Genomic DNA, 25,449 nt, shown 5'->3' with positions numbered 1-25,449 from the left:
CCTAGTTTCCAACAAAACTGTATTTACAAAAAAGGTGAGGGACCTAACTGGGTGCATGGGCTGTCATTTGCCAACCCTTGTTTTAGAGAATTGCATGAAATAGGGATGCCTGGGTGGCTCAGTTGGTTAAGCTTTGGACTTCAGCTCAGGTCATGATCTCCTGGTTTGTGACTTTGAGCCCCACATGGGACTCTGTGCTGACAGCTCAGAGCCTGGAACCTACTTCGGATTCTGTGTCTCCCCCTCTCTCTGCCCCTCCCCTGCTCATGTTCTGTCTCTTCCTCTCAAAAATAAATAAACATCAAAAATATTTTTAGGAATTGCATGAAATAAATGAAAAAAGAATTCAGGGGTGCCTGGCAGGCTTAGTCAGTGGAGTGTGCAACTCTTGATCTTGGAGTTGTGAGTTCAAGCTCCATGTTGGATGTAGAATTTACTTAAAAAATAAATAAGATGAGGGGAACCTGGGTGGCTCAGTTGGCTGAGTGTCTGACTTTGGCTTGAATCATGATCTCACAGTTCATGAGTTCGAGCCCTGTGTTGGGCTCTGTGCTGACAGCTCAGAGCCTGGAGTCTGCTTCAGATTCTGTGTCTCCCTCTCTCTGCCCCTCTCCCACTCGCACTCTGTCTCTCTCTCCCTCAAAAATAAAATAAACATTAAACAAAGAAGAAAAAAGATGAAATGAAAGAAAATAAAATAAAAAAGAACTATTTAAAAAAAACTTCATCAGAGGTACCTTGCTGCTCACTTACGATACAGACCGAATTGGCAATTCTCTTCTCCACGTGTGTGGGGAGACCGTTCCTTCACGCACTCCACGCGCTCACTCTCACTGTGGTGTTTGAGACGGCACTTCCCTCCGCTGGGCCTCACTGTGCAGGCACATGTCCGTGTTCCCCTGACCGTCTGTGGACCTAAGCACAATGCCAAATTTCGTTAATTTCAGTAACCATCCTCACAATGGAAACAGCAAGCTGCTCTGAACTACACGTAAAACAACCCACGTATTTTTCTGCCAGGCCCAACCGCTGGCTGCATTCACCTCCTGCGAGGCTCACAATAAATACCACGAGCACCTGTTTGCTATCGCGGCCCACCACACCCAGGGGGAAATTCTACTGCCTTCCTACCCCGACCAGGCATCAGCTTTTACACTGAAAGGTAGTGACACTCTTAGCACAGGACAAAGAGCACAGCAGTCCCGTCTGACCTCTGCCCCTCATTAGCTGTGAAGTTACTTACACTTTTAGTACTTCCGTTTCCCAATATGCAAGATGGGGTTTTGCTAACACCTCCTTACAGCAGTGCCTGGACTATATCAAACATGTTGCAGACACTACCTACAGTGCAGAAATTGGTATCAGCTATTTATATACTTTATGGTGATCATAATACTGTAAATTGGCCTTCATTTTCATCTGAGTATTTTGATAAATGAACAATAGGTAAAATTTGAGTTTTGCTTGCTTGTTTCCACTGGTTTTAATTATGGTCTCCTAACATGAATATTTTCTATGCGTTGGGAGAGCATGTTTTTACTGTTAGGTTGCCCTAATTTTTCTTAATTAAAAGTGCACCTATTTTGGGAGTGTCTGGCTGGCTCAGTGGGTCTCTTGATCTCAGGGTCATGAGTTCAAGCCCCACACTGGGCCTAGACCTTACTTAAATTTAAAAAAAATATTTCTTTATTTATTTTTGAGAGAGACAGAGACCGAGACTGAGACCAAGACAGAGATGGAGACAGAGTGAGAGAGGGGGAGGGCAGAGAGAGAGGGAGACACAGAATCTGAAGCAGGCTCCAGGCTCTGAGCTGTCAGCACAGAGCCAGATACAGGGCTCGAACTCACAAACTGTGAGATCATGACCTAAGCTGAAGTCAAATGCCTAACTGACTGAGCCACCCAGGCGACCCTAAAAAACTTTTTCTTAAAAGTACATATTTTTGAAAACAAATGAGCATAATCTTGAAACAGTAGAGCAGACAGCATAAAAGAGTAAAGCACACAAACTGAGCAACAAATATAAATACCATGGATAATTTAGTATTTTGCCCACTGATTCTTAACAGTTGGCTCTTTGTTCTCTGGCCTGCTCCCTTCACACACAAATCTTGCTTCTTTTTCTTTTCTGGTAGTTCTTAAACACCAGGCAGACTGGTCTTAGATCAGCTACGTGACATCATCCAGTGGGGTTTGCTCAATGTCACATTCTTAAATCCCACTGCCTAAGACTGATTTGGTGGTTTCAGGATAGGGCTGGCAGTCCCTATTTTCATGATGCTTTCCCCACTGCAGATACAGAGGAGACTTGGGGGCCTCTACTCTGTACCCTTCCTCATGTTCTCGTCCAAGCATACCTCTCCACCCCTGCTACCATAACTGAGGTGGCAAAAATCTGTGCAGCCACTGTCTCGAATGCTTATGCCTTCCCTGCCAAGGAGGTATTCTTAATCCTGTACTATTGGTGAGGAAACCAGGGCTCGGTTGTGTTTAGTAGTTTGTCCAAAGTCTTCTGCCTCTTTCCTTGACAAGAGCATGTAATGAATACCATAGCTGATGTTAACTCATCTGTTTAAGCCTGTAAGAAATCTCCTTGTGGGGCGCCTGGGTGGCTCATTGGTTAAGCCTCCGGCTTCGGCTCAGGTCAGATCTCACGTTCGTGGGTTTGAGCCCCACATCAGGCTCTGTGCTGACAGCTAGCTCAGAGCCTGGAGCCTGCTTCTGGTTCTGTGCCTCTTTCTCTCTTTGCCCCTCCCCCTCTCATGCTCTGTCTCTCTCTGTATCAAAAATAAATAAAACATTAAAAAAAAATTTAAAAAAAAGAAAAAGAAAAAAAAGAAATCTCCTTGAGGGGTTGGACCCAACCCTGGTCCACCTAGGACGGTCAGGAACTGATTACAAGGAGCAGAAACCCATCTGAAATCTGTGAAGAAGGCTTATGGATAGAGGAGAATTTCATGGAAACAGTGTAAAAAATACAGCTTGGCTTTAAGGAAACTGGATCAAACTCAGTCTTGGGCATTTGAGATACTTGTAGTAACAGAGGAAATAGATAATCTTCATATATTTATTCTCCCAACCTAAGTATAAATGGGTTACATGCATGGGTTTCTCCAGCCAGGCTCAGGAGCTGCCCAGGAAGGCAGGCATTGCCCTCTGTCTCCACTAAGCTGTACTAAGAAACGTTCCAGGTCCCTTGAGGGTGTCCCCTCCCAACGCCACCCCTCCTCCTTGTTTTCACCTGGCTGCTGGCCTTGGCTGGGTAGAACAAAGGAATAAAGTGTGACACGGGAAGAGAGGCCCTCTATTCCCTAAAGGCTCTTTCATTCGAAATTAGAGAAGTCAACTCAAACTGACAAAAAAAAAAAAAAGAAAAAGAAATTTACTGGATTATATAAATAAAAGGTTCAGGATTAAACCCAGGTTTGGAATTGGCTGGGGGTCAAGATAAGATGTCCCAGCTTCAATAATTTTCCTACAGCAGGCATTTGATAAATATCTGCTGAACTGAATTAAGGCTATGAATTTTCCAGAGTCAAATTGTCTAAGAATAGAATTTGTCATATATCCTGGTTTTGATATATGGGGGTTTTATTTTTAAATATTTTAAATATTTTTATTTATATTCTACAGTATGTAATATTTGTTTTTATTTTTGATCAAGGAAAGTAGAAGCCAGATTTTTGTTTTTTTAAATTTCAAGTAGTTGGGGGATATTTGGGCATGTGTGTTTTTATTTTTTTATTGTTTGTTTGTTTTACTTCTAGATTTATTGACTCCTGGTAAAAAATTGTGGATATATTATTTCTGGGTTTGCAATTTTTTGTTTTTCTTTTTGGAAATTCCTTAGATATGTTAATATAGTCAATCTGATTGATTGTAGTCACAGCTTTTCAGGGAAGCTGTTCTGTCCACACAGGGTCCACATAGCTTCTATACAGCTAATCAAGTACATTATGTCTCTTTTAACTTGAACTCCAGATGCAAAGATTATTTCCCCATTTTCTTATTCTTTCTTTTTTTAAAAAATGTTTTATTTATTTTCTGAGAGACAGAGAGAGAGAGAGAGAGAGAGAGAGAGAGAGAGAGAGAGAGAGCATGAGTAGGACAGGGTCAGAGAGAGAGGGAGACACAGAATCCGAAGACAGGCTCCAGGCTCTGAGCTAGCTGTCAGCACAGAGCCCGACGCAGGGCTCAAACCCATGAACCACAAGATCATGACCTGAGCCGAAGTTGGATGTTTAACCAACTGAGCCACCCAGGTGCCCCTCTTTCTTTTTTTTAATCTTTATTTATTTTTTGAGAGAGAGAGAGAGCGAGAGCATGAGAGTGAGCAGGTGGAGGGGCACAGACAGAGTGGGAAAGAATCCCAAGCAGCCTAGGTGGTGCTGTCAGCACAGACTCAGACACAGGGCTCCAGCCCAGGAATCGTGAGATCATGACCTGAGTAGGTTGCTTAGCCAGCTGAGCCACCCAAGCGTCCTTACTTCTCCATTTTCAAACTACCTGGGGATGGGGGACTCATCTATGGCCCTAAATACTACAGTTCCCCTCTGAGTACAGTCATAATAGTGCATACCTTACAGGGCTGTTATCAGGATTAAATGAGTTAATATATGTAAAATGCTTAGCACTGAGTCTGGTCTATAGTAAGTCATCAATAACAGCTCCAAATGATATTATGTTCTTTTTTCCTGAACTTGCAATTTTGCTCTCAATACTAGTCCACTTTGATAAATATAGGGTGATTTTTAATTACCCCCAACTTCTTTTTTTTTTAATGTTTCTTTATTTTTGAGACAGAGAAAGAGTGCGAACAAGGGAGGTGCAGAGAGAGGGAGACACAGAATCTGAAACAAGCTCCAGGATCTGAGCTGTCAGCACAGAACCCGATGCAGGGCTCGAATCCATGGCGGGAAATCATGACCTGAGCCGAAGTCGGCCTCTTAACTGACTGAGCCACCCAGGCACCCCAGTTACCCCAAACTTCTTTCTAACCAACAAAATCACAACAACAGATGAGGAAGAAAAGTAAAAAAAAAAACAAAAACCCAAAAAACTTCCCTACTGGGCCTAAAGGTGATGTAATGACTTTATGCAGCACCCCCTAACAACCACAAAATAACAACGAGAAAAGCCAGGTTAATTTTGTTTTAAACATGTTCTACTGGGTTCTGTAAGAGAATTCACAGAACTGCTAAGCAGTGTGCTCACAGCTGAATCCTAATAACAAGAGATTCTAATTTTCTGCTTGTTGAGGGCTTGTTCCTGTCCACCATTAAACTGTGTAAACCTTCCAGGCAGAGGTTAGGACTTTCGCTTCCGGTCCTCACTGCTGCGCACAGGTGCCTGACAGAGAACTATGAAACCACACTATGAGTTTTGTGGGGGCGACGAGCTCTTGTACTAGAGTCCTCCAGACCTGAACCAAATTCCAGTTCAGCTACTTAGAAATTAAGTAATCTGTCTTAAGAGTTATGCTTGGGGCTCCATTCACTTGCTTGTTATTATTGGCCAATTATCATGATCTTACCTGCATACATATTTGGATAATAATTTCAGATGGTTGTGGGAAACTGCTTTATATAAGGTATTACACACTTTATAGCTCACTGAATCCACTTAAGAGCCCCCCAAGGTAGGTGAGTTTTATTGATTACTTTTGAGATAATGGAAAAGTAATCGCCAGCCAAATTTTTATTCCTTTTATAGATGAGGTAAATTTTAAAAATCTGCCAATAACAACTAGCAAGTGGCATTTGGTGATTCTTTTAATGATATTAATTTAAAATTTTATGAATTGTTATTTATTCTCATTGCAAGTCTACCAAAAAATACTAATGGTATAGAATTGAACTCCTTATGACTCTGGTTCTCAAACTACTTGTAAACACCTGACATTTAGTAATTTGTCAAACATCCTATCAGATCGGTGGCTTCACAGTCACTGGAAATGTTACTCCTCTTCAAGTAGATGAAAACCAGAATACTTCATAGGGCTGTGAAAGCCCCCTGTCACATTCCTTGTCTATTTTCAAGGTGGTCTTCGGCTCTCCCTTATCTGAGGACAAATGTCTGGCGAGAGATCAATTCGCACTGTAGCAGTGACTTTGCTTATAGGCTTTTTCACACAGCGCAGTCAATTCTAAGCCAGAGGAGGCGGAAGGCCGAAGGATTTGCCATCCTGGGCACGAGCGCCTTCTCTTTTTTATTAGACTCTTGGTCCTGGGAGGGGTAGTGCAACTGCGTGATACTACATCTCCACAGCCCTCTGAATTTAGGCCAGCATCATCCCTCACTGTCATCACTCCCTCCCTCTTGCGTGCATATTTCTCCCAGTTGGATTTACTGCCTTGCAAAATTCTTGAGCCATTAATCAGCCGCGGGATACCCCGCCGGGTCCGGACTCGCGCGCCACCCCACACACCCAGGGAACCCTGCCGACTCCTGCCAGCCCACACTCACGAGGAATCATTCCATTTCCTGGCGACCAATCAGCGCTCCGTACGCTGCCGCGCCAGCCAATCCAAGCAAACACTCGTAGCCCAGGCCAACTTCGGCCACTTGCTCTCGGGTGCACACGGGTTCGAGTTACGGAAGAGCTTGGCACCTTCCAATTGGCTGCGAAGGCGGCGGTGGCCCGTAGCCCATTGGTTGCTGTCGCCCCGTCCCCGGCGGGCCGATCAAGCTGAAGGAGGTCCGGCGCGTCAGTGTGGCCCCACGCCGTGAGTCTGGTGCGGCCCGGCGCGCCTCGCCGCGTACCACGCCTCGCTCTATCTCAGGTAGCGGTGGGTGAAGGCGCGGAGGTGCGGCGGAAGTGAGGCGGCCCGGAGGGAGGGCTGCAGGGGCGTCCGCGGCACCCTTCCCGGGGCGTTTTTCGGAGCTGCGAAGGGCAGCTGGGCGGGGGAGGTCGACTTGGAGGTCATGGGCGGCGGTCCCCGGCGTCCGGGCGGCTGCAGCCCTTCCAAGTGAGGAAGGAAAGGCATCCCCGGAAGGATCCCGGGACTTGCACCTCGCCTCTCTGCGCCGCTCCCCAGTTTAAGGACCTGGATGCCCATTAGGCGTTTCTGCATCGCTTAAATGGGGAAGGGGCAGTAAAAACCTCGCGTCCAGGGCCGCGGTGAAGATTCACTGAGGTCGCATTCTGTGAGGGGCACAGTGCTTCCTGGTTCGTAGTAGAAGCACTACGAACTTGCAGAGTTTTACAGAACAGACCTTTGGACTGTGAAGGCAAAAGCCCTGGGTTGGAATTTTGGCTCTATCGCTTATTAGCTGTTTAGTTTTGGACAAGTGACCCAATTTTCTTTGTAAAATCAGGATACTAGGATCAGCTTTGAAGGTTGTTTATGAGGATTAAATGAAATAATATGATTTAAAGTGGCCAGGAAGAGTGATCACATAGCAAATGATCAATAAATGTTAGCTATTATTTTAAATAAAGTATTAGAGCATTAGGAACTCAAACATGAGCTTGGGCTCAAACTCAAAACTGAGACACTATTAGAATTTTTTTTTTTTTTTTTTTGAGAGAGAGAGAGTGAGAGGGTGAGCCAGCAAGCTCACAAGCAGGGGAGGGACATAGAGAAACAGAAAATCCCAAGCAAGCTCTGCTTTAACAATGCATATGGGGGCTCAGACTCACAAACTGTGAGATAATGACATGAGCCCAAACCAAGAGTGGATTGCTTAATCCACTGAGCCACCCAGGTGCCCCATAATCATTAGAATTTAATATTGCCTTTACTGTTGTAAAAAGACTCAACAACTAAAATAAGCTAAAGTGAGCATTGAGAGGGAGGGACAGTGGTCACATTGTGGAAGTAGGCTTCTCTGTTGGGTTCCTGCTACAGCCAGTCTCAAAAATGAGAACCTACTGTATTTGACTGAGTTGGAAAAGCTAAACTACAAATTCAAGATTGATTGGAAATCAAGCATATGCTGAAATTTTATATTAGGTGGAAAATATAATGTAATTTACAAGGCCTTGGTTTGCACAATATCTTGGGGAAAATCTATGACATGTTAAGTTGAAGCTCTTTAAATGAAACCTTTATCAATCAGGAAGTCAAAGTTTAAACAACTGATAATAGCTTCTTTCACTGGTGTATTCTGACTTCATACTACATAAGTACAGATTTTTGTTACATTCACTTTATATTGGAGGTTAAAATGTTTATGTTTCATATTTAAAATAGAACCTATGAGGGGGCGACTGGGTGGCTCAGTTGCTTAAGCGACTTCAGCTCAGGTCATGATCTCACAGCTTGTGAGTTCGAGCCCCGCATCAGGCTCTGTGCTGACAGCTCAGAGCCTGGAGCCTGCTTCAGATTCTGTGTGTCCCTCTCTCTCTGCCCCTCCCCTGCTCATGTTCTGTCTCTCTCTCTCTCTCTCTCTCAAAAATAAATAAACTTAAAAAAAAAAAGAACCTATGGTCATCCCTCTGTGATGTAAATTTAATGAACATTGGAGTTGTATTGGGCAAAGACTATGGTGCTAAAGATGCCACAAGACAGTTTTTAACTTGGGCAGGCTTCCCGCTTTATGATGGCAGCCACTGTCTACACTGGTGATTACTGCAAAGACATGGGCATAGGAAACATGAACAAAAAGGTTAGTGTAAAGTAAGGAAAAAAATGAAGGTGGACAATACTGAGCACTGAGTAATAGAGCTGCCAAAAGTATATAACCTTTCTAAGGAGCTGCTAGATTCTGATACGATTAAGTGGTGCCTGTCCTCTGAAATAGAAGTGATGGCATTGGAAAGTTTCCCAATGTAGGTCAAGAAAGGGAATAAAAGTATTAGTAAGAGGGAGTTCAGATTAGTATTTAGAACATTTTCCTCCCATTCTTCACTGGTGGAGATTTCAATAGAGCATATTATATGCTTTCCTTTCAATTAATGTGAGTACCCTGCTTTATTAGGAGAGCATCAAGACCTTGATAATAACTCCATACTGCCTACCCCCCAACTCAGGAATATATTTTGAGAGATATGTAATGCCTGTCCACACACAGATAGTTTAGATAGTAGCCATTATTCTCTTTTGGACTTAATCTTGATGAAAAAAATCCATGCAGAAATGAACTGCCTGGTTAAACACTTCTTTGGGCTGAAAAAGAGTTTTCTGAGTCTACACTTACTTTGTTCTCCTTTCCTACCTCCTACTCCAGTACCCTTACAAGAGGCTCATTAATAGTTTTTAGTGTTTTAGCTTTTGGTGTGGTTGTAATTAAGAATTTATTTAAAAGGTGGAATAAGTCAACTTTGAGAGCAAGAGCTGGATTATATCCATTCCTGTAGGTCTAATACCTGGTATACGCTAGATGTTTGGTAAACGGACTTGCTTCGGAAATTGCTGTATTTAATTAGGGCAGTGAACACTATTCATTCAGAAGCTCGAGGATGCTTGGTGCAAATGGCCCCGTCTTAGATATCTTGAGGTATTTCATAAGTGACGCTAGTAGCTCACCGTCTACCTATTTTTCCTATTTCTGTTTGCTGGGTTCCTACTGTATGCTAGACACTGAGCAAGTCACATTTCCTGCCCCAAAAGATTTACAGTTAAGTTGGAAAAGATGACAAGTAAATAATTACAGAATTGCTGTGAGAAACGTTGGTAGGGTAGGGGGAAGCTAACCTAGTCTTTACGGGAGTCCAGGAAAGAAGAGCAGGAATTAGGCAGTAAAGCTCAGCCAGATCATAAAAGGGCCAATAAGCCGTATTAAGGAGTTTGGATTTTATAGTGATCAGTAAGAGTGATCAGAAAGATTACTAAGATAAGCACCTTAACGATTCAGATTCTCGTCTTTATAGGTAGTCTTCTTGCTTACATTTGTGTAATGGGTTTGCACAAATACAATGTTGCCTGTGATAATAGCATCTTTACATTCCATCTTTGATTTCTATCAAGGAGTTTTGAAAAAATATCTTACCTGCCAACCACAGGAACCTGGCAGGCAACCTTTGGGTTTACAGAATATTGTTTAATCATAACGATCCCAGTAATAGATAAATTAGTTTTTCAAGTCTTCTCTAAGAATTCATGCTTGTTTATAACATACCCTTGATTAAGGTCATTGTACTGGCTATCAAGTTGGCAGTCTCTTGAGGGGAAATGGGATATATTACTGACTGGCATACTTTTTGAATGAGCTCATCTGATTTTTAGTCTATGGGTGAGATCTATACTTATACATTTTGCATCGCTTACATAGATCCTAAATTCTATATTATTGAATTTTCCATATATACACTTTCCCATGTTTCTGGAAGGATATACCACCCCAAAATATGCCACTCTGGAATAGAGATTATTTTGAGCTGAAGGCAATTCAGCAGCAAATGCAGAAAGAGCTGTTTACCCTCCCTTTACTGCCTAAAAATAGGACATAATCTTCACTTTGTGAAAGTTCCCTCCCCTCTCTCCTATACCGGAAAGAGAATACCTCATCACTGGAGACAGAGAGTTGGCACAGTAGTTGTCTGAACAAACAAACTTTACTACAATAGCCCTTATCTTCTATTAGTTTTCTCTCCTATATTTACTTCCTCATAATTTACCACCACCAGAAGCCCCCTCTTCATTTGTCTTGTCACTTTTCCACAATTTATCACCCTTTGTTAGAATGGTATATTAGTCCTAGGTCTAACTGCTTTTTTGGATCTCCATTTATTTATTGTGAAGGCTTTTATGCACATAAAAATTAAAATATCAATAACATAAAATGTATGTGCCTTTTCTTCAGTTAATATACCTTTTGTCAGTTTAATTTGCAGGTCTCAGAGACAGAACCTAAGAGAGTAGAGAAAAAAGTTTTTTTTTCAAAACTCCACTACAGTTCTATATCATCTTATTGTTTATCATTTTTAATGTCTTGTATGCCCTGCTTTATGCTGTTTAAATATTGACTACAATATTGAGTTATTTCTGTCATCTTTAGTTTTTAGACCAGATAACAGAATAATCAAGGCTTTAAAAAAGTTTTTTTTAACATTTTTATTTATTTTTGGGAGAGAGAGAGAGGCAGCATGAGCAGAGGAAGGTCAGAGAGAGAAGGAAAACACAGAATCTGAAGACAGGCTCCAGGATCTGAGGTCGCTGTCAGCAGAGAGCCCAATGCAAGGCTCAGACCCATGAACTATGTGATCATAACCTGAGCCAAAGTCAGACACTTAATTGACGGAACCACCCAGGTGCCCCATCAAGGCTTTGTAAAGAACTTAGGTTATGGGGGCCTACTCCAGATCAGGGCCTCTGAATCACACTCTTTGCAGTGGGCCCTGAAATCCAACATCTAAAAACAGTGTCAGAGAAAACCAGAGGCAGATAGAAGTTAAAGTGGTAAAGGCAGCTCTTATTCAAGAACTATTGCAATAGTGGAGAATAAACCTCAGTTTAGAACTGCACTCCATTCTGAATACAATAGGGACAAGTGGGGATTTGTGGCCAAGGAGTAGGGTGGGTGTCAGTGGATGGAAAATGGCTGAGAGGAAACATTAGGGGTCAGGTGGATTCTGGCTACATTGACAGGATTCTTGCTGAACACAGGGCAGCGTGATAAGATCTAGGGGAAGAGGAGGAATTTTTGAGGATGAGGGGTTTTCGGTAAACTGGCTCAGCAGGATTCTTGCTAAAACAACTTTGGGGGCCAAGGACAAGGCTAAGAACATGGCCTGGTCAAAAGAGGACTCAGAGGAGGCTAGAGAGGGAATCTTTGTCAAGAGCAACAATTACTACAAAATACAACAAAGGTAATCCTGATATGCATCTGTCCTTGAGAATTACATCCTCATTCCCGGAGAGGTTTGAGGCTTGACATTTCATTTAGATCTCTTCTTGATCTCCTTTGTAGTAGAAAGTTGACGGTTCTGTAAACTGTGCGGTTTTCCCCCAGAAGCCTTTTCTCCTTTTCGTTTTCCTGGAGTGCCTCAAGGCACCAAAAGGACACAAAATGAAAACAAAACAATTCTTGTTTTGAAGCAGACGCACGGCAACAAACATTAAGGGCCTGTTGTGCTCCAGGCAGTGTTCTGGTAGGTGGGGAAATAGTGGTAAATAAGGCAGACAAAGGCCCCTGCTTTATTAGTTGAGGATGTGATGGTGAGCAGAATCCCGCACACCAATAAATACACAGGTTAATTTCAGATTGTGAAAAGCACCGTGAAGAAAATAAAAGAAGGATATAATGATGACCTGCAGAAGGCTGTTTTTAAGACAGGAGGTTTAAAATGCAACTGTCATTACAAGTTATTAGTCATGCTCAGATTTGGGATCTAATAATGCATCCATAGAAATAGCAAGTAGAAAGCCCAAAGTCAGTGACAAGCTTGGCCTATTTGAGAGACAAAGAAAACCAGTAGGACAAGAATGTTGTAGGCAATGAGCTGTGGTGGTGTGAATAGGAATCTCTTAATTCCTGTTAAGGGGGATTCCAAGGCTTTGACTTTTAGCTACTGGCTCAATCACCATTGTAAACGGGGAAGACTAAGTCAAGTTGAGGGAAACCTGGGGAGGCAAGAGGTACCCATTGGGATGAAGCTCCCTAAGTAGGCTTCTGGATCTGGGACTTTGGGGTGGTGTCTCTCCCCATTTCCCCCTCTCTCCTCGGGTCTTTCCACATGTCAGCCTCAGGATAGCCAGATTTTTTGCATGCTTGCATGTTGATCCTGGAGCAGTTATTCTAAAAGAAATCTGCAGAATCTGCATGAACTTTTCTAACGGCCTACGGAGTCATGCAGTCACAGATCACTTCTTGATGGGAAGTGTATCAAAGAATTTGCAGCAATGTTTTAAAACCCGTCATTATTTATTATCATTATTATTGGGGCTAGTAATCATTGCTCTTTAAAAACGTTGGGGCGCTTGGGTGGCTCAGTTGGTTAAGCATCCGACTTCACCTCAGGTCATTATCTCACAGTCCATGGGTACAAGCCCTGTGTTGGGCTCTGTGCTGACAGCTCAGAGCCTGGAGTCTGCTTCAGATGTGTCTCCCTCTCTCTCCGCCCCTCCCCCACTCACTCTCTGTCTCTCTCAAAATAAAATAAAGACATAAAAAAATAAAAACATTATTGAATAGTAGCTTATCTTTGGAATTGCTAATAAGATAGTACTTTTCTTTTTTATATAGTTAAAATTATTGCCTTAACATTATGAACCATTTATTTATGCTATACTAGTCGTTCTAAAAGTCTTCCTATGACCTCCTTCCTTACACAGGTACCTTACTGAATCCTATAACATTTCACTGGATGAAATAAAATACTGAAAACGGTACAGTTCTTCAAGCTTTTGAAATTGTTCAGAGTTCTGTAACCCTATCCTGAAAGGATGTATGAACAGCTTTCTGCTTATGGTGGTTATTCATTTGTTTGCTAGAATGAGTCCAAAATCTGTTGGATGTTAAACTAGAATTTAGTGGCTGAAGCTCTAAGGACTTTTTTAAAGACTTTATTCCTTGTGTATTTATTTTTATAGTTTGGAAACAGCAGTTTTTCTCTTTAAGTTGTCTAGAATTCTATAACGTATTTCTTTTATTATATTCTATTAGGAAGGGAAAATAGGATTGTGTTTTATTTTTATATGAATAATTTTAGTAACTCAAAATGTATGATTCTCATCCTTTACTAGGTGTTATTAATCTTAGAAGCTTTTAGGAAAACTATGCCCAGGTCCTACCCTCCAAGATTCTGATTAGTTGGTTTGGGGTGGGATCCAGGTGTTAGTACCTTTGACAGCTCCCCAGGTGCCGCTGTTTTGAAGCCAGATTTGAGACTCCTCGGTCTACTGCGTCAAACTGTGGTATTTGCTGATGCTAATCTTTGTCTCTGTAACAGGAGAAAAAAAGAAAAAAAAAATGGAAGGCCTGCCTGATGCTGCTGTTTTTGCAACTAGACTTAAAAACACTCTCATCCAGTATCATAGCATTGAAGATGATAAGTGGCGAGTTGCCAAGAAAATGGTAAATTATTTAAATTGCTTTTTTTTGGGTTTATCCTCTAATGAGTTGGTTGATGACTTTCAAAATGGTAAGGGAAAGTAGGGACCATACTCTGGATGGATGTGCAGGGGTAGATAACTATGCTAATAAAGTCAGTGTTTTGACATCTCACCAAGGCAAAAACGTTAATAATCCTGTACTGCTTTTATTACTGCTTTAGATAGTGGACATGAGTATAGACTCTTGGCAACAAGAACCTAAACTATAGTTTCTGAGGTCAACATACAAAATGTTTGGATAGTTTGGAAGAGTTTCAGATACTTCAACAAGCCTGCGAGGGTGGCCATTTAGTTTCCTTTCTTACTAGTGTGACTTGCTCACGCTGACTGGCTGAGTGTTGACAGAAGTAGCCCTGGAACCGTGGGCTCTTCACGTGAAGCACTGTAGCTTGTCTGATGGTCAAAATTTCTTGGGAAATGGTCAGAAAGGGACATAGGGATTAACTCAAGGTAGCTCTGCCATAGTATATGTGACCTGTTAGATTAGAAAAAAATGAGCAGGGTCAGAACGAAATATTTAGCATTCCTGTTGTCTTAGTCTAAATGTGTCAGTGCTGGTAAATAGATAGACTGGAGCGAGGCAAATAACAATGGCGGCAAGACAGAGCCGCCACCGGGCTCTGCAGTGTTTGGGCCTCATGAAGCGACTAAAGGATCTTTTTTAGAGGTCTGTACTTGAAGTAAAATGTTAAGAACTTTATGAAACAGAAGAAATTCAGATGTGGATCACTTGATGGCATAAATGACTCCTGTGTATCTCTTCTCTTTGAATATTTATTTAAGTTTTATTTTAATGCAAGGACATGCTCTACAATTTGAAATTGTTGGTTTTATGTCCATATTTGCAGCTAGGTAATTATGTCCATGTACTGTTTTTATTTTTCTAGAAAGATGTAACAATTTGGAGAAAACCTTCCGAGGAATTTAATGGATACCTGTAAGTAAATTCTTGTAGTTTTATGTAACTCTTACGACACTGCCAAATTTCATATATATAATACACACACACACACACGTATGATCAGTAAATCATCATCGCCAGTGAAATTTTGGCTTTTAATATTTTAAACTTTCTGAGAAGCAAATCACCTTATGAATTCAAAGCCTTTAAAATGTCCAGATCCCTGTGGACTGAGTTAGGGGTAAGGGAATCATAAGTAATGATATCAAGTGGCCAATAAAATCTTAACTTCTTAGCCTGTTGAATAAGACCCTTTTAATCTTCTATATTTACTCAGTGCTATAGCATACTTTAAGAATTCATCTTAAAGAAATCATAAGAAAGGTAATATTGGAGTACTTATCTCTTCCATCACAGCATTACTTGAATAATCAATAGTCAGAGAATGATTAAATTTTGAAATGTGGTATTTTATAGTCTTTAAAAACTGTATCTTCAAATATTATTTAAAAACACAAGAAAATGCTCACGATGTAATGTACAGTGAATAAAGCAGAATGCCAAACTGCATATAGCACTATTGTGAGTTGACTTTATTTATATATAGATATATATTTATTTATTTAAAAAAATGTTTTAATGTTTATTTTTGAAAGAGAGAGAGACACACACAACGCAAGTGGGGAAGGGGTAGAGAGAGGGAGACATAGAATCTTAAGCAGACTCCAGGCTTTGAGCTGTTGGCACAGAGCCCAATGCAGGGCTAGAACCTACTAACAGCGAGATCATGACCTGAGCTGAAGTTGGCTGCTTAATCAACTGAGCCACCCAAGTGCCCCTATGCATTTTTATATATTAATATGTTTTTACTTGGGGCTCCTGGGTGGCCCAGTCAGATGTGCGTCTGACTCTTGATCTCAGCTCAGGTCATAATCCCAGGGTTGTGGGATCAAACCCTATGTCGGGCTCTGTGCTGACAGGGTGACGCTTGCGTGGGATTCTCACTCCCCCTTTGCTCCCCCGCTTGCTGGAGCACACGTGTGCACACACTCTTTCTCTAAAATAAAAAAATTAAAAATAAATGTTTTTACTTACCACCAAATATACACCTGTAGATGACAGTTTTATAGGTGATTTTTATTTCCATTTTTTGGCATTTATGTACAGTTGAACATGAATTATGCCTTTTAACCAGAAGAAACATAATTGTTTTTTAAAGCCAGTGGAGACAATCGCTTTGTGTAATTGCAGTGGAATGTTCACATTCTTGGGACTCAGCCCAAATGAATCTGTTCTGAAGTATAATACCAAAGATAGCATTTCCAGAAAGATGAGTTATACAACCAGGAAACTGGATTTGTGGGTTAAGCATTGTAAGCAAGTGTGAATTAATCCTTTAGGTCACTGATTCCCGGTGGGGGTTGAAAAACATGACTGCACTGACTGTGGAGCCTGCTGGCGATTCTCTCTCTCCTGCTCTCTCTGCTCCTCCCCCACGCACATGAGTGCTCTTCTGTCTCTCAAAATAGATAAATAAACTTAAAAAAAAAGTTTTAGAAAGACTTCCCCTATTCCAAAAAGTTACTGATAGAGTTAAAGCCAATCTATCATTTTTCTTTCCTCCCCAGAGATAACTAGTATCTGAAAGTGTATAATATTTGTTTTATTTTTTGACCACATGTGTGTTTCCGTCAGTAATTCCCTTTGATTTTTTCCCATTTAACATTGTGTTTTCAAGATTTAGCCATATTGTTACATGTAGATCTATTCTTTCACATTCATAAGAAAATACTTTGATGTGTTTACCTGTATTTGCATGTTTGCCTACTGGTAAATTTTTAGGTTGTCGTCAGTTATTCCTTATAAAGTACAGCGCTATCATAAACCTTTTAGGTACACGTCTCCTACACACGTGTGGTTCTCTTTGGGCGTGCACCTGGGTTGGCTACACTAGACGTTGCCAAATTGCTCTCTAAAGTGGTGGTAGCAGATCGAGAGTTCTCATTCCCTTCCATTTGGTACTAGTTATATTTTTAATTTCTGCCAATCACAGGGGTATGAGATGGTATCTTGTTGATATTTACTTGATTTCGAGTGAAGTTGAGCATCTTTTCTAAATTTATCAACATTTCCAATCAATCTTAATTCCTTTGCTCATCTTTTCTTTAGATTGTCCTTTTCTCATTTGCTTATAAGAATTATGTATTCCCTGGTAATAACTATGTCTGTGCATATGTGTTGCACATGCTTCTTCCAGTCTATGCTGGTTTTAAAAGAAATTTATTTGCTTTGTCATTTGTGATATGCAAAGTTTTAACTGTCTTGTATTATTTGTGTTTTTTGGGGATTTATGTATTCAAGAAATCCCCGTGTATCTTGAGTTCACAAAGATGTATTTTTCCAAAGTTTTAAATCTTATGTGATGGGTTTTCATCTATCTGGAATTAGTTGTTTTGAATGCTGTCAAGTAGTGATTCCGTTTTTAATTTTAAGTACTGAATCAAAGCACCATTTATGAAATAGTACATCCTTTCTCGATTGATATGTAATACCACCTTTGAAACATGTCAAGTTCTGGTAAAATTCATAAGTCAATCCTTGGTGTTCTATTCCTGGGTGACCTATTTTTCTGTTCCTATGATGAAAAAGTTTTTGAAAGTCAGAGTAAAAAAATATATATATACTAATAGCATGTTAGAGCATAACTGAAAGAACAGCTTACAAATAAATGAAGCATTAGTATTCTGTTGACCATTTTCAGCTGTCCTATAGCATGAAGGCACATTGCTGTGTTCATAACATAATGTAGCCTTGGATATCTTATTAGATTTGAGGACAAATAGTACATTCTGATAAAATAATTGATATCCCCAAATGATCAGAAAAACCGTTGGGATTCACTCCCTTTAAAAAGTCTTTGTTAACTTTTACTCTTTGTGAAGTTAGCTCTGAATGATGTGGGCATGCTGAGAGTTTTCATTCTAATGGCATTTGATTTTAATATTTTTTCTTCAGTTTCAAAGCCCAAGGCGTTATAGATGACATCGTCAATAGTGTAATAGACCATATACGCCCAGGTCCCTGTCGCTTGGATTGGGACAGCTTAATGACTTCAATGGATATTTTGGAACACTTTGAAGAGGTATTTATTTAGAAACATTACTGCAGATTGTATATGTGTGTGTGTGTGTGTGTGTGAGAGAGAGAGAGAGAGAGAGAGAGAGAGAGAGAGAGAGAGAGCGAGCGAAAGAGCGAGCAAGCGGGAGAATGCGAACTTGTAAACAAAATGTATTAATTGCTTTGAGAGTAGGTAGTCATGGCAAAGATCTCATAGAGGATTCCTTGTTGCCTTTTAAAAAGCTTGAGTTTCCTCATATTACCTAAAGTATTAGTCAGAACTGAATTTGTTTTCTACAGTAGCTCTACCTTTGCTACTTAAGAAAATTGTCAGTGTCTTTAATGGTAAAACTTTTAAGTTGAGGTTCTGAAACCTAAAATTCTGAAAACACCACCATCATATACAGGTTTCTAGGCTACCCTATGTTTTTCCATTAATTTTAGGCCAAAATCAAGACCAAAGATAAAAACGCCACCTTAGGCATTAGAGAATTATGTAACCAAAGTGGGTTGTCTTTTTTCTATTTTTATTGATTCATTCCTGCCATGTTTGAATTTCTTTATTGAACTATTTGGTGTTTTAGTCCAAGTATTTGTGGATTTTATTTTAAACACCTATAGTCTACACTATTTCCCTGTTGAATGTCATATAGGATAAAAGACCGTTGTATTGATTTAGAGATTTGGATATTGGGCAACTTAACTCTTTGTGTTTTGATCATATATCTTATTCATGACCATCCAGTAGCAGTGATATTTAGAATAGAGCTCTAAACCTGCCACTGTTCACTGTAAGAACTGTTATTAGTAATAATTGTAATACATTTTAAATGAGTATCAGTTTTTTACTAAAGATTAATTAATGATAACAGGAGTCCCATATGTTTCCTTAGTAATGCCTGTTACCGGTTCTCTTTCAGAATTGCTGTGTGATGCGTTATACTACCGCCGGTCAGCTTTGGAATGTGATCTCCCCAAGAGAGTTTGTGGATTTCTCCTACACTGTGGGCTATGAAGAAGGGCTTCTATCCTGTGGTAATGATATCAAAACCTTATACTTTCTTTTCATTTGTTTTAAATATTTGAGTTTTCTAGGCTGGATGTTTCTACGTGAGATATATTTTCAGCCTTCACACTTATTTTGTAATCACTTTAAGCTTTGCAAACACCATAAGAAGTAAAATAATAATATCAAGAAGGATTTTGAAATCTTTCTGGTAAGCTTTCATTCTCAGTTTACATGGTAGCTTCCACGTTCCAGCTAACAAATATGGAGTCAATGACTGTCTCTAAGAGAAGGATGTAGTAAGTAGATTTCCGTCTAAGTCACTCTCAGAAAACAACTGCTTAGCCATATACATAGAAAGAATAGACTTGGTATGTGTTAGAATATTTTTCCTTCCTTGAGCTGTGTGATAGTTGTCTTCTAAAAATTAAAAATACTGCTATTAGAAGGCTCCTACTTTCTAAAATATATCTATAGGTAAATTAATCTTTTTTTAATTATTTTAAATGTTTGTTATTTATTTTTGAGAGACAGAGAGATATTGTGAGCAGGGGAGGGTCAGAGAGAGAGAGGGAGATACAGAATCTGAAACAGGCTCCAGGCTCTGAGCTAGCTGTCAGCACAGAGCCCGACACAGGGCTCAAACCCATGAACCATCAGATCATGACCTGAGCTGAAGCTGAACGCTTAACTGACTGAGCCACCCAGGCGTGCCAAATTAATCTTTTTTTATGTTTACTGCATACTTGAGTTGGCAGTTGTAGGTAAGTATGGACTTGTTTACACTTAAGCAGCCAGTAGTGCCCTTAGGGAGTAGGGGTGGTACCATAGTTTTGGTTTTTGGCACCTTGAGGCCTGGATGCTGCAGCCACAATTCATAGTTTCCAAGGAGTTACCAGAATGACATAAAGTTACCTATTCTGATGAGACCAGAACTTTCCCCATTAACTACTTACCAGCCCCCTGTCAGGATTCTAGTTGGTAATTATCTTTCTCATTCTTCCATGGTCACTCTTGGGGCTTCATTTTTCATCTACATGGATAAGAAGAAAAATATTTAAACAAGAAATCTGATAATAATTTTTAATGAGAGTTCAGATTAATCTCGGTCACTGCTAAGTGTTATTTTAAAATTTCCTTGTAGGGGTAAGTCTTGACTGGAGTGAAGAGAGACCAGAATTTATTCGTGGGTATAACCATCCCTGCGGTTGGTTTTGTGTTCCGCTTAAAGACAACCCCCACCAGAGTCTCTTGACAGGCTATATTCAGACAGATCTGCGTGGGATGATTCCTCAGTCTGCAGTCAACACAGCCATGGCAAGCACTTTAGCCACCTTCTATGGCGATTTACAAAAAGCCTTACAAAAGGCATAATATGTTTAAACTTGTACTGTAGTTCCCAGAATCAACTTCTGCTCTCAGCTGGATGGCCTGTAAAACTCTTCCTTCCTTCTCCTTCGTGTAGCCTATGGAAACGTTTGCAACGAGTGTTGCTTTATTTTATTTCTGAACTGAAGAGTTACCTAAGAGAGGGCCCTTCAGCTTTCTTCAATAGTTATTTGCACAGGGTTTGGTACTGCAGTGTGTCTGAGCACGGAGAGTATGACAGAGATCCATGAAGAAGTACGTACCCTTCTTTTCTTTTCTCTTAAGAAACTGAGTAGTGTCTCAGTATGAATATTTTGGCTGCTTGGAAATTAGAGAAAGCACAAGCTTCGTGCTATTAGTTAAAATCATCTATTTTAGAAGTTTTTGAACATTTTATAATTTTTAACTTTTTTTGGAAGTTAAATATTAGTGCTTTATTTTGGTTTGCTGTATGTGAATATCTTGGACTAAAGAAAAAAGCTCTTTATGTTTTATAAAGGCGAACTTGTCAGTTGACTTGCACTACTTTATTGAAAAAATCAGAAATAAGAATAGATAAAGTAACTATAGTTACAATTCAAATACAATTCTGTTTTGATATTTAGATAATATTTTGTGGATGTCTTTTAAAATGTATTTGTAACTTTCTGTGAGTTTCTTTTGGAAATCTTAAAAAGCATTTTTGCACGGATAAGATTGTACAAAACCTGCCAAGTGTGTGTTGGGGGCACCACGTTGATTGGGTTGTGTGAAAGGGGTGGTGGTATCCTGTATTCACCAACAGAAAATCCTGTCTAGAAAGTCAGATTCAAAGAATGTTTTCTTCATGGTTCATTTTTTTTAAAAAGATAAACCCTCAAGAAATAGCTTTAATTCTGAGAAGTATCCAATATTCTTTAGGAAAATAATCAGATTTTCAGTCTTTCTTCTCTGACCCATGTTCGTGTTCCAAAGTATCACTCACCTCACGAAGTCTTACTGACTGCATCCTAAACGTTCACAGTTGTGACAGATCTTCATTGTGGAGCTTTAACACATGCATTCAGATTTATCCACATGTCTGGATGAGTTGTTTTACAACTAGCATGGACAAGAATGGGTCTCTTGAGTCTATGGCTGCCTTAAATGAACATTCCTGAATAATTTCAACATTCCAGTTGATTCTTTGGCTTTTGAACTAACCACCTGGTTCACTTCTAATATGAGACCTTGAGGCAACTCATTCAGTGTAGCCATGAAATGTGCGTATTTATGTTTGTTTATGGGCACACATTTTGAAATCTATCTTGGTGTTAAGTGTGAGTTCTTTATGTGGTACTATTACTGTTTCCATTATTTTGTTTCTCCTCCTCCTCTTCCCCCTCCCTCCTTCTTCCCTTTTTCCCTTCTCCTTCCCCTCCCACCTCCTTGCCCCCTCTCCCCCCTCTCCCTCTTTCCTCCTTCTTCCTCTTCTCCCCAGCTCCTTCTCCTCCCCCTCCTCCCCCTCTCCCTCCTTCCTCCCCTTCTTATTCTCCTTCTCCTTTTTTTTTATTAATATGGGGTTTCTTATATTCCAGTGTTCTGTCTAGGATGGCAAAATACCAGCAGATATCTAATTACAGGGTGCCCAGATGGGTGAGGGATTTGTGATAAGATTGCCTGAACTGGGTACCCCTAAAGCAAATAACTGTCCACTCAGTGACTTTAATGTTCTCTTTGTCCTTCTCAACTTATACCTGCAATTATTGATTACATAATCCACTGTTGAATTGGACCCATTGCACATAAAAGGACACTCATGGGAAATTGTTTTATTGCAATATTGAGTCATATGATAGTTCAAAAAATTGTATTTGAATGACCTGAAATGTATATGCAGCTTCTAGATGGCACTTTTAATCTGCTGGGCTCTAGCTGTACTTTTTTTTTTTAAACAGTTATATTATAGTTTACAGGCTTTATTTACAGCTTACTGGTTGTATGTATACAATCCAGTGATTTTGAATATATTTATAATTGTGCAGCCATCAGCACAATCCACTTTTAGAACATCTCCATCAACCAAAAAGATCCCTTTGCCTGTTTGCAGACTCCTGTCTAACCACAGTTCAGCACAGTTGCCAGTATACAGGAGAGAGAGGAGAAAGACTACCATAGGTTTTAGTTGATTTTTTTAAGTGTAGATTCTAAGCTCAGGCACCTCGTGGTGATGTGTTAAATGTGTTATCTCAAATACCTTAATTATACAAAAATTTAATGGTGTGGGTTGGGATTACTATGAACATATAATTGAGTCTGCTCTCTCTGTAGCCATGCTATAGAAGAATAGAAAATTAATGTGAGCCATATATGTAACTTAAAACTTTCCAGCAGCCGCAGGAGAAAGATAAAAAGAAACAGTTGAAGTTAATTTTAATAATGCAGCTTACTTAATTCGGTAGCTCCCAAACATCATTTCAATAAATAATCAGTGTGAACCCTCATTAAGATAGATTACCTTCTTTTTTTGTACTAATTCCTTGAAATCTGGTGGGTACTTTACTTACCTGGATTAGCCACATTAAAAAATTTGTTTTTTAAATCGAGAGAGAGAGAGAGAGAGAAAGCGCACACACACACATAGACACACACACACACACGCACGCACGCACGCACGCGCGCGCGCGCGCGCACAAGCAGGGGAGGGGAAGAGATAGAGGGAGACAAAATTCAAAGCAAGCTTCAGGCTCCGACCTGTTGGCACAGAGCCCAACGTGGGGCTCCAACTCACAGATGGTGAAATCTTGACCTGAGCTGAAGTCGGACGTTTAACCAACTGAGCCACCCAGGTGCCCCTCGGATTAGCCACGTGTTAAGTGTGCATTATTAACATTGGGCCAGTGGCCTGTATTTAATAGCACACTCTCAAGTATATGTATTAATTTGTGTTTTTACAAAATGAAATAATGAATTTCATGGACTTGCCTTTCTTAAATACAAAATGTTTTCTGATTTCTGGAGCCTTCAATGCTTGCAAAATGGGGATTTGTGAACATTAGAAATAAATCAGTTTGTTCAGATAGCTGTGAAATTAGGTGATTAACTAGTTGTTACTTAACCTTCTAATTTCTGTATAAGTCTAATTACATGAAATAGAAGTTGGGGTTCTGATTTTTTACTTTGCTTATCCATTTGGAGTGTCATTGTAACTACTGTATTGTAAATGATGGAAAATAATTGCATATGTAAAAAAATAGTGTTATATTCTAAAAAAAATAAAATAAATAAAGTTACAAAAAATAAATAAAAAAATTAAAATAAAAAAAGAAATAAATCAGTTTGTAGTTGTTAATAATAGAAAAACTATAGCCAAAAAATGTTTTCCTTTAAAGATAATTAACTTTTCATAGGGCAGTTAATGAAATAAAAAATATAATCTGCCTTGTTAGGTGGTTGATTATTGTCTCTAGCTTATAGCTAGTTTGTATTAGAAGCTATTTACACAGGGAATATTTGGCATAGTACTGTTTTCAGTACTTGTTACCTATTTTTTTTAAGGACATTAGTTTCATACAAAAAATAATTTATCATAAGTGATACTTTTGCATGAAGTATTAGGTTTGTATTGATAACTCTTGATTAACCCTTGGAGTTTAACATAATACTTAGCAAAAATAATTGCAGGAATTTACTGGTTGCAGTTACATATAAACTGCTAGAGTGTTAAAGAGAGATTATAAATGTTAAAAGTCTCTTCATCTTACTGTTCACTGATGTTGGATATATTTGAAATTGTACATTTCTACATGTAAAATTATCTCCCAGTAAAAATAACTTTCTTTTTCTCCCTCCTCCCTCTTTCTTTACTAACTGAAGGACAAAGTATCACTTCTCAGGTTGAATTTAATTAACATCTAACACAAAAACCTCTGTAACTGAGGTTGCCTCTGGAGAAGACAGGAAAACATTGCACAGTTTAAACATTTAATTGCCTGTTGAGCTTTGAAGGATGAGTAATTCCCTTTGATGTAGACAGAAGCTTTACCTGTTTACTCAAGAGCACACGAGCACCCTTAGAATCGGTGGTTAAAGTCTGGATCCTCTGACTGACATGGATACTGCAGGAATCCCAACCCAGTGGATAAGCTCTGGGACCTGAAGAAGGAAGGGGACTCGACCAGGCTCCCCACAGAACGTGTGTCGTATGACCCCTCGTCTGCTGCGTCTCCCTTGCGTGTCTTACTCAGCTTCAAGAAGTAGGGTGGTGGGATCTGAGCATATGAGAAACATAGGAAGTTGGAATTATAATTTATTCATTATTTTGTTGTTTCCAAAGATTTTACATGTATAGTCAAATAAAAGTTTGTCTCTTGCAATTCAATAAAAGTGATACCATATATAGATTTTATTTTTTTAAAGTTTATAATTCTTTCATGAGCCAATATGCATGAACCTTTAATAAAAGCATGTTCTAATATAAACTATATTTATTTTTAAATTGCCATGAAATATTTCAGAATAAAATTATTAGACACTCATAATCATTGATACTGTCTGTCTGAGTTGCTTTAACCTTAAGTACTTAAGCAAATATCTGAACTTAAAGTATGTAATTTAAAATTTTAAACTCTTACAAAAGAAAAATATAAACTGGAAAATAAATTTTAATAACATGCTAATCTTTCACCAATGTCTCATATAATATTAGCCAAAATACTGCTGAATTTTGGTTTGTTATTATATAGCCAAGATAATGAATGTGTCATTCCTTTATTTCATATACACAGGGTTTATTGTGCCCATGTTTAAATAACTGTGTTAAGTTGGTTAGGAATCATCATAATATCATTTGAAGTTGAAGAAAGCCAGAAGTGAAGTGAGGGCACAGGCCCTTGATCTGTCACCACCAAGTAATTATGGATGCTGTGGGCAGTATGCACTAGAAAATATGACTATGACATGGTTTCAACAAAATGATTTTCCCATTTAATAAAAAATCTTGATATAGATAATTTAGTGCTTATCAGCTCAAAGATGTCAGGGCCAGAGTTTCTACCATTTTTATCTTTTTCTCATAATGATAAGGTGGTTGACTAGCCCTG

The 25,449-nt window shown here is 39.5% G+C and overlaps 1 protein-coding gene and 1 long non-coding RNA gene across 3 annotated transcripts in view; one reads left to right on the top strand and one right to left on the bottom strand.

Moving 5' to 3' along the window:
• The window catches only part of LOC115294726, a 188,507-nt gene extending 168,089 nt beyond the window's left edge, over nucleotides 1-20,418 (bottom strand). For both annotated transcript variants that reach the window (XR_003910089.1, XR_003910090.1), the window contains exons 1-4: nucleotides 19,978-20,418; nucleotides 14,303-14,472; nucleotides 13,727-13,825; nucleotides 763-915 (exon numbers count right to left, since the gene is read on the bottom strand). This is a non-coding gene — a long non-coding RNA (uncharacterized LOC115294726). The remainder of the gene's footprint in view (nucleotides 1-762; nucleotides 916-13,726; nucleotides 13,826-14,302; nucleotides 14,473-19,977) is intronic.
• On the top strand, nucleotides 6,580-24,995 carry STARD4 (StAR related lipid transfer domain containing 4). The gene is made up of 7 exons (XM_029942693.1): nucleotides 6,580-6,782; nucleotides 13,835-13,959; nucleotides 14,885-14,934; nucleotides 17,914-18,040; nucleotides 18,936-19,050; nucleotides 20,166-20,644; nucleotides 24,224-24,995. Exons 2-6 carry the CDS (start codon nucleotides 13,855-13,857, stop codon nucleotides 20,393-20,395), a joined length of 627 nt encoding a protein of 208 aa, XP_029798553.1. The 5' UTR covers nucleotides 6,580-6,782; nucleotides 13,835-13,854; the 3' UTR covers nucleotides 20,396-20,644; nucleotides 24,224-24,995.
• Nucleotides 24,996-25,449: the final 454 nt, after the last annotated feature.

The sequence above is a fragment of the Suricata suricatta genome, chromosome 6 (assembly GCF_006229205.1).
Source record: "Suricata suricatta isolate VVHF042 chromosome 6, meerkat_22Aug2017_6uvM2_HiC, whole genome shotgun sequence".
Lineage (NCBI taxonomy): Eukaryota > Metazoa > Chordata > Mammalia > Carnivora > Herpestidae > Suricata > Suricata suricatta.
Note: the sequence above shows the minus strand (reverse complement) of the source record. Positions and strands in the feature narration are given on the sequence as shown.